Consider the following 12,371-nt stretch of genomic DNA (forward strand, 5'->3'; position numbering starts at 1 on the left):
GTCTATATATACTCTTTCTGCTGCCATGATGCTGTGTGCCTGCAAGGCTCCCTGTCCTTCAGGCTACTGGCCACCACCTCTGAAAAGACACAATGCATTTTTATTTGTGAGTGATTAACCTCTCTCTTCTTTCCAAACTCATCTGGCCCATTTTCAATGCATTAAGAAATGACCCACAGATTCTTTTTAAAGCTACCAACAAAACTAGCAGTTAGAAAAAGCTCAAGAAAATGATTTAGTGATGAAACTGGCACTATTTTCAGCTATTTTAACTTTTAGGTTCGGAGCTTCAGGAGCTCGTGCTCTGTAGCCAGAAGATTTTGTCCAGCATCTACAGAAATGTGTATTTTCAGCTCCATGGTGCTAGAACAAGGATGTTGTCACTGGCATGCGGATCACTAAAACTCCTGAGAGGAATGCACACATAAAAGTTCAAGTTACCTAAGTTTTTCCTGGGAAGAAGCCTATTCTTTGAGTGAGCTTCCTGGAATACTAATTCCACCGGAATCTGCACAAGTATAATCCCCAGAGAGGTATATAATATGCTGGATTAAACAATATTTCACTAATTTATTTACTGCACGACTCCTCAGAACTTTATTATGTTTCCCAAATGTTTTTGGCTATGGAATCTTTAATTAAAGGAGAAAGTGGACATAAAATGCACGAAGCGTGTGCTCAGTAAGTGCTACCTCTTACTACGAGCAAACCTTTTGCCAGTGATCCTCTCAAGAGACCAGTGCTTGATGAGACAACTGTTCTTCAGAACACACTTTGGAAAACACTGAATATGATCCCTTGGGGGATAGTTTGACTATTTTGTCCGCTCGATACCATTCTGCACACTAGAATTGCAGTATCTTTTGGATCTCCCGAGAAAGGAATAACAGCTTCCAAAGACTCCAGCACTAAGAACTCTGGACCCATTTGCAAATTCAGATACTGAGGATGAGGAAATGTGACTTATTTATGAACAGGAAGTACTTCTCTCATTTTAGAGAAAGAATTCCTTCTCTGGAGAAATTCCTATGATGGGAGGAACCCAAACCATGATTTTAGATCAAGGTTTCAATAAATAATAAAGAAAGAAGATCAGAAATGCTACAGATTTCCAAGGTGGGATATGATATAAAACCAAATTTGATTGAGCCAAGATAAAATTATAGTTATTGTTTTAGGAGGTAGTAGATGGAAGAGGAGTTTGAGTGAGTGTACCACACACTGAAGGACTGAGACCATCCATAAAGATTCCCCTATAAGCCTCTCTACCTACTTTTTCCAATTTAATTTCCCTCTACTCTTTTTCTTATTCTTTTTTTTTTTTTTTTTTTTTGCTGTTTAGGTACAAACCCATAGCATATGGAAGTTCCAAGGCTAGGGATCAAATGGGAGCTGTAGCTGCCGGCCTGTGTCAGAGCCACAGCAACATAGGATCCAAGCGACATCTGTGACCCGTACCACAGCTCATGCCAGCGCCAGATCCTCAACCACTGAATGAAGCCAGGGATCGAACCGACATTCTCATGGATACTAGTTGGGTTCACTTCCACTGATCCACAATGGGAACTCCTTCTTTTCCTTTGTGTTCCAACTAACCAGCCTAAGTGTTCTCCATTTATACTACATAATTTCTCATTTCTGTGTTCACATTATTGCCTTTCTCTAAAACGTCCACTCCCCCACACTTCCACACTTCTCCTGGCCAATCTCCAAACTCTCTTCATCCTTCAAGGCCGTGTTTAAATGACACTTCATCCAAAAAGTTTTCTTTCATCACTCCAGGTATGTACAGACTGTCCAAAGTACTTAATCTATATCTTATCTTCATTGTATCTGTTACTTTCTTAATTTAACAAATATTTGAGAACATTTTATGTGCCAGGATCTATAGATTTGTGTATTTATACACTTGTTTTATCTACTCATTATACTATTAACATTATGAACACAGGATTTCATGTCTGATTCATAGTAACCAGTACTAATGTCTTGCCTATAGTAGGTACTCAAACATGGTTTGAAGGAAGAAAGGAAGGCATAGTAGTTAAGATGGCTGTACATGGGCTGGAAATAGTTATGACAGAAGGTATGATTCACTATAGATGGGGTAGTGATCAGAGAAGGCTTCAGAAAAGAGACAACATTTGAGAGGGGCCTGAAAAATAAGGGTAGGAATTAGACATTGAAACAGGAGCTTAGGGAGTTCCCATCATGGTTCAGTGGTTAATGAACCCAACTAGCATCCATGAGGACATGGGTTCGACACCTGGTCTCGCTCAGTGGGTTAAGGATCCAGTATTGCCATGAGCTAATGGTGTAGGAAACTCCATATGCTTAGGGTACAGGCCTGAAAGACAAAAGACAAAAAATAAATAAATAAAATAAAAAAGAAAGAAATAGGACCTTAAATATTTTAATTGATGGGAATATGGGGCTCAGGAGGAAAGCAGAAAAAAGTAAGGTTGAACAAAATTTGAAGTCAGACTGAGCAGGTTTTAAATCCTAAGCAAAAGGATCTGAACATTTTTGAAACTTAAAAAAGTGATGAAAAATGCTAGAGTCCTCTGATATATAAATGGGGGCAGGAGACACTGGAATGATAGAAAGTGTCGAATTAAAAATTAGACAGAATTAGGAGTTCTCCTGTGGCGCAATGGGTTAAGGATATGGCATTATCACCACAGCGGTTTGGGTTGCTGCTCTGGCATGGGTTTAATCCTTGGCCCAGAACTTCTACATGCTGTAGATGCAGCCAAAAAAAAAAAAAAAAAAACTTAAAATTAAAAATTAAAAAAATAGAAGTTCCTGTCATGGCTCAGCAGAAATGAATCAGACTAATATCCATGAGGATGCAGGTTTGGTCCCTGACTTTGTTCAGTAGGTTAAGGATCTGGTGTTGCCATGAGCTGTGGTGTAGGTCACAGATGCGGCTCAGATCTTGAGTTGCTATGGCTGTGGTGTAGGCCAGCAGCTGCAGCTCCAATTCAACCCCTAGCTTGGGAACCTCCATATGTCGTGGTGCGGCCCTAAAGAAAGAAAGAAATTAAAGAATTAAACCAGACTTTATTTCCAGCTTCCTATTTTTTTTCCCTGTCATTTTTCCATTTTTTTTCTTTCTAGTTTTAAGTGGATGACCTGAACAATAACCTAAAGAACTGACCTTATAGGATAAGCACACTTCAGTTTGATAAGACAGTTTAAAAATATATAGCAAAGTCAATCTGTCATGTTTTAGGGTATTTATAAATTGTGATTGTGCTATAAATTGTAAGAAGGAGGAATTCGGAAGCTTCCCTGATACTCCCTTCAGGGTGTTTGCTATCCCACATCTCTGGCCAAAGTGTTCTAGAAGGTAAGAACCACAATGTCTCCTTCCTCGCTTCCTGTTCAGGGTTACCCTTTGCAGCACCTCAATCTATTAGACTCTCTTAGGTTTCCTGCTCTGTCAGTCAGCTGTCTTGAAACTTTAGTTCAGCATATTTATAGATTCAGAAAGTAGGCCTTAATAAGAAGGGCCACTGTCACAATGTATGCCTGCTCCACTGAAAGCAGGGGCAAAGACCCAGCTATCCACCGGGACGTCTGAGACATCTGAGCTATGGAACTCCTCTTGCTGGAGGAGGGGGGAAAAAAATCACAGATATAGAAGCTATGCAATCACTTCTGCTCTTGCCAACTTGTCTTTTGTTCTTTAAGACTAAGGAGTCAATTAATCAGGCCATAAATACAGTTTCTTTTGCTATCTTTCTGGATCGGACCTATATATAGAATAGTCTGAGTGGAGACATGTAATGAAAGGTAACTACTGACCAAAAATATAACTACCTGAAATCCACTAATTATGGATTCATTTGCGTTAAAAAAACAAACATGATCTTAGAAAGGATAAGTGAGAGGGAACTTTTCTATCAGGCTCTATATTAGAAAAACCATGTGATTAACCTAATCCGTACAAAGGGAATGAGGGGTTGGTTTAGGGGGAAGGGAGAAGGGCAAAGGATAGAAAATCTGTGAGGTTACTTTGGAACATGGTATGTATTTCCAAGGAGAAATCCAGCGAGGACCAGAGAGAACTAAACAACAGACTGAGGGCACTAAGATCCTGAAAGGGAGCTAAGCTGAGTGGAAAAAGCAAAAAAGAACCACCGCTCAAAAGGTTTGGGGAATGAGCTCTAGAGGCTGACTTTACCTTGCACTACTGCCCAGGTCCTCATTGACTCCCAAAGGTTCAACCCAGCTTTCATTTTCTGTGGGAGCATCCCAAATGAGGTGGAATATACCAAAACCTGGTAGAGAAGTGTGGCCAAATGAAGCCGGGAGTGGTAGATGTGGAGCTGGAGCCAAGAAAGAGAAGGTTTCAAAAATGGAGCCAACAGAGCCAGAACCCAACTTGGGATCCAGTTCATTGGAATTACAGGTGTTTGGGGGCTTTTATGGTTCCCATCCTAAGTTTCATTTAAATTGTTTATGCTGGAAATTCTGAGTATGCTTGGGTCAAAGAAATACGTGATCAGCAGTCACCATTCAGAATTCACTAAGCTCCAATAAAACGGCTTCACTTGAGCTCAGGAAATGAAAACTGCAATAAGGCAGAGGTTTGTAGAAACACAAACTATGAAAGTTAGTTTCCCCATAAACATTTCCAAAACAGATAATTACACGAATTCACTTCCAAAGGCCTTCAATGTCTACAGCCATACCACCCTGAACACACTCACACCATCTCGTTAAAAGTCTTTCAAGCCAGGGACAGTACATGTTTTGGAGTGAAAACACTCAACAGTCATGGCAGTGCCTCCATACCACCTCTGTCTGCAACAACCACTGCTCATTCCCCTCTCACAAGATGCCTGGTCCTGGTGAGAGCTCGCCCTCACACAGCATATTATCTTCTCCTTTCACAGGGCCCATGACATGACTCTTCCAAAGTACGCCAGCCCCGCCTGCTCATCTCCAGGCTCCTCCCCTCAGTCAACAGCTTCTCGGTCTACTATGGGCATAACTGTCTCAATGTGTCATCTGATGGATATAAACATATTTTGAAACCTCTTGTATGGTGCACGGCCAACCCCAACCCTTCCTACCTCCCTACCCTCTTCCACTGATGTGTCACTGGCAGAGGCTCTCTGGAGGTCGACCATTTTCCTCTCAGACATCTGCCCCTGCCAAACTGGGCTCAGTCTTCCTAATTTCACATTACTCCACAGAGATTTAGAAGTTACTGCAGCTTTCTTATTATTTATGCAGAGGCAACACCACACACTCTCATTCTAGTCCGTCCCCATGTCTCTTGTAACACACACCCTCTCCACTCTGTTTAAAACCAAAGTTAACAAAGGCTCTCTACTCTTTGGCTCAACCTATTATTTTCTACCATTTTCCTGAATAGCTACCTGTATAGTTACCCTGCCCAATGCTGTTAACTGTTGTTATAAAAATTGGGTAATGGCCCCAGAAATTGAAAATTACAGTGGTACTTTCATACTTGCTAAATTCCTTGCTTCGTCTTCTGCATCAGTTATCGTACAATGACTCAGGAGCCCTGTTCTTTAATAATTTAATCTTCTGCTTTACAGGTTGCATTCTCCCACTATGCAGAGTGCCAGCATCATTGTTTTGCAACTAACTGTAAACCCTGTTCTAGATGTCACCATCTTTTCAAAAAATATTACTAGGTAGATAATCTCTAACCTTGCTCTCTTGAATCCTCTAGCACCACGTAAGACTACATAGCACCATTTGCACAAGTACTCAACCTCATCAAATGGTTTCACATTCATGTTTCTCTTCTCTGAGCCTCTCAACATCCCACAGAGGAACCATTATTCCTCTTATTTTTATAGATGAGGAAACCAAGATGCAAAATTGATTAAGTGACTTATTCAGAGTCCAACAGATTTTCAAATACTAGAATCAAGACTCAAACTGGGAACTTCTATGTCCGACCACAACTCTCTCCCCATACACATTTTTGAGAATAAACCTAGCTGTCAATCAAGCCCTACATCTCTGTGTAAGTCTTACAGGGGATGCTGCAGGCTCCGTGACAGATACTTCCTCTGGTCCTTAGTCCAGATCACTATTTCTACTCATCTTCCACTCCTAGTACCAACACATAAACTCACCCCCCCCAACTTCCTGAGGATCTTTACTTCTATCATGTTAACCAAGTTTTCTCTTCTGCTCTAAACATAGTCTTGCCCCTGCTCCACTGATACCCCCTCTGCCAGGAGAAAGGAAACATCTTCCTCTCTTACGCAGTGACTTACATTCTTTGGTTCAGAAACCACAAACTTAACCACAAATTCTGAAGTGTACATTTATTTATGATTTGGGGTCCATGTTCTCTGTCCTTCCCCTCCCCTGCCCTGTTTGAAGCTATCCATTTTGGAGTATAAGCTCCCGGCCCAGAAGGCCCTATTTAGCCAGCTGTGGGCACCACCCAGCACAATGCCTTGCATTCAAAGGCACATAAACATTGACGATTATGATCTTTTTTTTAAAAAAAAAAATTATTCCTGTCCTTGATCTGAAATAATGAGAGAAACCAGCTGCCAAAACCACTAAGAGCATTATTTACTTTGATGCAGAGTTTCTGAATAGGAACTAGCTTAAAAGAGGCGTAAAGTGAAAGACAAGGGCACACTTGTTTATATGTGGTCCCAAAGGTACAAAACAAAATACTGAATAATTTGTTATTAGCTTCCCATCAACAGAAGTCCAGCTCTACTGCACAGCAAGGTCACCCCGGGGAAGAGGAGCCCAGTTCCCAGCATTCCCATGACAAGGAGAAGGCGATCAGCTATTTCAATTGCATACGTGCTCTGCAAAGCAACAGCTGGCTGCATATTTCTTACCGGTTTATCCTTGATGGTGGGGCTCGACACGCACAGGTACAGTTTCCCATCTTCTTCCAGGCAGGCATCTATCAAAGCTTGTACTGAGCTCTCCTCCTGGAACAGCAGAAAGGCATAGCCTTGGGGGAGAACAAAAACAAACGGGTAGGAGGAGGAATCAGTAAATTAACTCAAAGTACCAATTAAACATTTGTCTCTTGTTTCACTTTGGCAAATTCTTACGAAAATCTAAGAACCTGAAGTGGCACACAGGGAGGCAACAGTCACTGAGACCCTCACATGCCAGGCACTGTAGTAAGTGCTTGTAGATTTTTACCTTGCTTAATTCCCGTAATGACTCAGGCAAGTTCAGAACATGTCCATGGAAATTCCACTGAATAGGTTTGGTCATCTTTAATGAGAGCAGGCAGACTCACCATTGGCCTGAGTCACAGCTGCTAGAGAGAAAACAGGCATCACCTGCCCTCCAACTTCCACCAAGCTTCAGACTTGACACCTGCCACAACACAGATGTATCCTGACAACACTATGCTAAGTGAAACGTGCCAGGCACAGAATACCACATACTGCATGATTCCATGTATATGGAATTTCCAGAACAGGCAAATGGATACAGACAAAACACAGATTAGTGGTTGCCCAGGGCTGGTTGGGTGGTGGAAGTAGGTACAGTGTTTCTTTGGAGGGGGGGGCATAATGAAAATTTTCTAAAAGTGATTGTGGTGGTGATTGTATAACTCTGTGAACATACTGGAAACCACGAAACTATACATTTTAAACGAGTGAATTGTGAATTATATCTCAAGAGGTGTTCCCCCCTGAAAAAAAAAGCTCCAAAATAGGCTAGCGTGTCTTAACATGTTCTTTCTGATGGTGATGCTCTGTGTCTTCAAGGATATTCTTCCATCTATGGCTGAGAACATGACCTGTAAACGGGGACATGAGGGATGTCCATGGACACAGCAAGCTTTGTTCAGTTTAGAACGTTTTACTGAGCAACTGTTACAAATGGGACACAAGCTATGGAGGAAAACTGAGATCAACGAAACTAGGTTTCAGCTGTCAATAGACTTGTATGGTAGAAAAAAAGACTTCTAGACAATTAACCACTCACTACAAAGCTAAGGGGGCTAAGTGGGGGAAAAAAGGACTACGGGAGCCCTTACAAGCAAGGAATCTGACTTGAGAGAATCAGCAAAGACTTCAAAGAGAGTAAGAGATGTTCAAAGGCCAACGCTGGCACTTGCTGCCACCCTGGCATTCACGAATGGCAGCTGAGCAAAGGCCCACCATGAGCTAGGCTAAGCCCGAATAGTCAACCACTCAATCTCTCTACAACCCCTTTAGCTTTGCTAAGTCTCTCACCTCCACTCCCAGTCCTACTACCGACCTCAAAGAAAACCATCACTAGTACAGATCTCCTCTGGTGCACTGTGTGCCAAAACGCTATAAGTAGTGAAGAAGGATAAGAACCCCCATGTTCAGAAGCTCATTGCACATCAAACAAAGATGCTAAATCAAATGGTCCAGAAGCAAAGCTTTCTGGAGTCCTGGGCAGCACACAATGACAGTGGCAGTAGAGAGTGATTAATGGGTACTCTTTTTTTTAATCTTTTCTCCCAACTCCCCATCTACCATACAGAGCATCCAAGCAAGCATAGCAGGAAAAATATGAACCATGATGCTGCATACCAAGAGTGGCCAATGCAACTGGCAGAAGCCAATACCCAGAGGAAGGCTGCAGACATGGTAGGACCCAGAGCTGTTTTCTGGGCTTTGCTCCCAGGCTAGATGGTTCAGAGTATTCAGCAGGTGGCCAGGCAAGAAAAAGAAAGCTTAACTGCAAAACTAGAAAGGATAATACATCATTTTTTCATACCCTCTCTCTCTCTTAGAAATAGTACTGAATGACTACCAAGCCCCAGTGAATCTAACAGAAATTCACTGTTTTTATTTAATGTGAGAACATTAGTTATACTTGGCAAAGGGAATACTAGAGATCGGTGGATTAAAAAACTCAAAGATCAGAGTTCCTGTCGTGGCTCAGTGGTTAACGAATCCAACTGGAACCATGAGGTTGCAGGTTCGATCCCTAGCCTCACTCAGTGGGTTAAGGATCCGGCATTGCTGTGAGCTGTAGTGTAGGTTGCAGATGTGGCTTGGATCTGGCATTGCTGTGGCTGTGGCGTAGGCCGGCAGCTGTAGCTCGATGAGCCGCCTAGCCTGGGAACCTCCATATGCTGGGGGTGTGGCCCTAGCAAAGACAAAAAAGACAAAACAAAACAAAAACAAAAACAAACCCCTCAAAGATCACAAAGAGGAGGTCTCAGCACGTCCTCTCAAATCCCCTGCCTCAACTTTGGTGCAGCTTATCCACAAAAGTCCTGAGCAGCATAGTGGTATCTTGTTCTTGGAGAGGACCCATCTGGGTATACCTTGTACAAACACATCAAAAAGGCCTGGGGTGGGGCATGCTCAGTGAGCTGGGACTTTTCTCTAGCTCCTTGCCTCTGCACATGGCTGGATGCACATCACTGCCCACCTCCGACAATCTCCCACATGAAATCCCACACTGGGTTCAATTTGAACATCAGGGGAAAGGGAGGGTATCTCCGCAACAGCATCCGAGTAGCTACTACAAAAGCACACAGGTTTCCACTTAGGCCTACCCACAGCCATAAATGTCAACACTGGCAGTAGACACTAAAAACAACTGGGTCACAAGTAAAAGCCTGACACAAATATTATTACCAAGAAAAATATCTACAAACAACTTCTTTTCCTTTTTCAGGGACTGGACCATCATACTTTACCAGTTTCTTCAGAATGGCTCTTTTACAACAAATCATCTCTATTCCCTGATCAGCCAGCTCCCACTCTCAGTAATGACAATATTCCCATCACACTGCAGAGAAAGGGTGTGACTAAAGTCCAACTATTTCCTTTAACCTTACTGCCTACCTCAGGCCTTCCAACCAAAATAACATTCACCAGAAACCCCAAAACATCCATGAAAACGACTTCCTGATATGTGCACCTACTAAAACACCTTCTGATACCTCAAGGTCAAACAAACCTAGATGACAACAGAAATCAGAGGATTAAAAAAAAAAATCAGGAAGTCCTTCAAACACATTTCCCTGCTGATCCTTAGAAATTAGAGCTCAAAGTAAACAAAGCAGAAAAAGACCTCTTCAAGAATAACAAGGTCAATGTGAGACAGAAATTAAATCAGTGATTTACAAAAAGGCAAATTCCACATGGTGCTATAGAAGGAGTTCTGGACTAGGAGTTAGAAGGTCTGGATTTGGGTCCTAGTCCTAGCACTTAACTGGCTATGCGGTAATAATAGCTAATACCTAACACTTACTGAACACCTACTATGCACCAGGCACTGTTTCTAAGAGCCCTATGTATATTAACTTGTTTCATCTTCACACACACTCTGTGAGGTAGGTACTATTTTAAATTCCATTTTAAAATTAAAGAAACTTCACAGAGTGATTAAGTGACTTGTTTGAGGTCATCCAACAAGTAGTGGAATCATGAGCTTAAATGTTCTGGGAGTTCCCTTGTGGTGCAGAAGGTTAAGGATCTGGCATTGACATAGCTGTGGCACAGGCTGCAACTGTGGTGCAAGTTTGATCCCTGCCCTGGGAACTTCCACGTAACTTCCACGTACCATGGGTGTATCCAAAAAAATATTAAAGTTTCTGTGTCTTGGCTCTTTTATCTGCACAGTGAAGAAACTAGGCATTTGTCCTAATTATCTTACAGAGATGAAAGTTATAACTAAGGTGTAAGGTGCTTCGAAAGCCAAGATATTGTGCAAGTGTCAATTTTACTTTTATTGCATTTTCAGTTATTTTTGAGATAAGTAAAATTAAATTAAGTTTTATATATGGTCTCACTGTAAAAATTAGAGTTCAAATGAATGAGATACTTATTTATTTATTTATTTATTTATTTATTATTATTATTTTTTTTAGTGCCTCACCTGCGGCATATGGAAGTTCCCAGGCTAGAGGTGGAATTGGATCTGCAGCTGCTGGCCTAGGCCACAGCCACAGCAACGTGGGATCCGAGCTGCATCTGCAACCTACACCACAGCTTACCCGCAATGCCAGATCCTTAACCACTGAGTGAGGCCAGGGATCAAACCCGCAACCTCACGGATACTGGTTGGGTTCCTTACCACTGAGCCACAACGGGAACTCCAAGATACACTTTCTACTCTGTGTTTGCAAGCATTTGGTGGTGAATAAAGGGAAATAACCTAGATACTAAAGGAAAAACCTTAGTTTTTTGAATGACAGGCAATAAAATGACTGAATATTTGCTTTCCTATATCACTAGCCATTTCTGCCAGGACAGAGAATTATTGGATGTGGCATTATTTGATTTTAATGCGTTCTTTAAATAAAAGCCTATTTTACCTACAAATTGTGCTCCTCAAACTGTTACTATGATGGTAGGTATTCTACTAGTTTGAAAAGTATATTAAAAAATTTGGCCCAATAATTATAAACTCCTGTTTTCCCTTGCCCTCTGAGCCAGCCAAAAGATAACAGGATTATAAATCTCAAGTTTCAGAAATGGTGACCTTGTTACCTGAGTACCTAAGAAGTGTGGTAATAATTGCTAAAACCTAACATTTATTGAATACCTACTATGCACTAGGCACTGTTTCTAAGTGCCCTAAGAAAGTGGGTGGTGGAAGCACCACTCAGAGCCAGTCTGTGGGTAGAAATATGGGCTCTGTGGGAAGCAGCAGGAACTCTTGGCATGGTCACCATCACCCTGGGTTATAGGCATTATGAGTGGCAGGAAACTGCTTGTTTTCCCACTGCTGCCAAATAAGCTGGGGAAGAAGGATAGAACAGTGAGGGATTCTTGGACAAGCCTGAACTGACCAGTGCACTTCTCTGAATAAAGAGGTATGGGATGAGGGAGGAGGGATTGAATTGGGCTAATTCCATTTTATTTGGCCAGATTTTTGAAGGAAAATTTTAATTAAAAGGTTTTTTTCTTTTAATACCTGAGAACACATTGAGTATAACAACCTCCAAAATGTTCTTGGCTACCTTTCAAAAACAAAGCTTCCGGAGCTCTTAACACACAATTTTTCATGTTATAATTTTTTTGTACTTGATCCCTAGTACTAATAACTATCACTATCAACTTCACCACCACAAACCAATAACGAAGTGCTGACAATGTGCTAGGCACAGTGCTAATAATGCACACTTGACCTCACAGTAGTTCTATGAGGTAAACGCAGTTGTTATTATTACCATTTCACAGGTGAGGAAACTGAAGCTCTAAGAGGTTAAGGGACATCTCAGATTAAAACCTAAAGATTAAATTTGAGATTGAAACTTAAGATCAGCTTCCAGAGCCTTTATGCATCCATTAACTTCTATTGTCTCATCTAAAAATGATGAGATACTGGGAGAAAATATTTGCAAACAATGCAACAGATGAGGGGTTAATACCCAAAATAAAACATACAGA

The 12,371-nt window shown here is 41.5% G+C and overlaps 1 protein-coding gene across 25 annotated transcripts in view; it reads right to left on the reverse strand.

Moving 5' to 3' along the window:
* Window positions 1-12,371, reverse strand: part of CPEB3 (cytoplasmic polyadenylation element binding protein 3) — a 196,082-nt gene that overhangs the window by 46,406 nt on the left and 137,305 nt on the right. For all 25 annotated transcript variants that reach the window (XR_002338767.1, XM_021073492.1, XM_021073494.1 and 22 more), the window contains one exon: window positions 6,858-6,976. Coding sequence is in view for 24 of the 25 variants with exons in the window: in XM_021073492.1 (XP_020929151.1) it covers window positions 6,858-6,976 (119 nt within the window). In the remaining variant the exon portion in view is untranslated. The remainder of the gene's footprint in view (window positions 1-6,857; window positions 6,977-12,371) is intronic.

This window comes from Sus scrofa, chromosome 14, assembly GCF_000003025.6.
Source record: "Sus scrofa isolate TJ Tabasco breed Duroc chromosome 14, Sscrofa11.1, whole genome shotgun sequence".
Taxonomy (NCBI): domain Eukaryota; kingdom Metazoa; phylum Chordata; class Mammalia; order Artiodactyla; family Suidae; genus Sus; species Sus scrofa.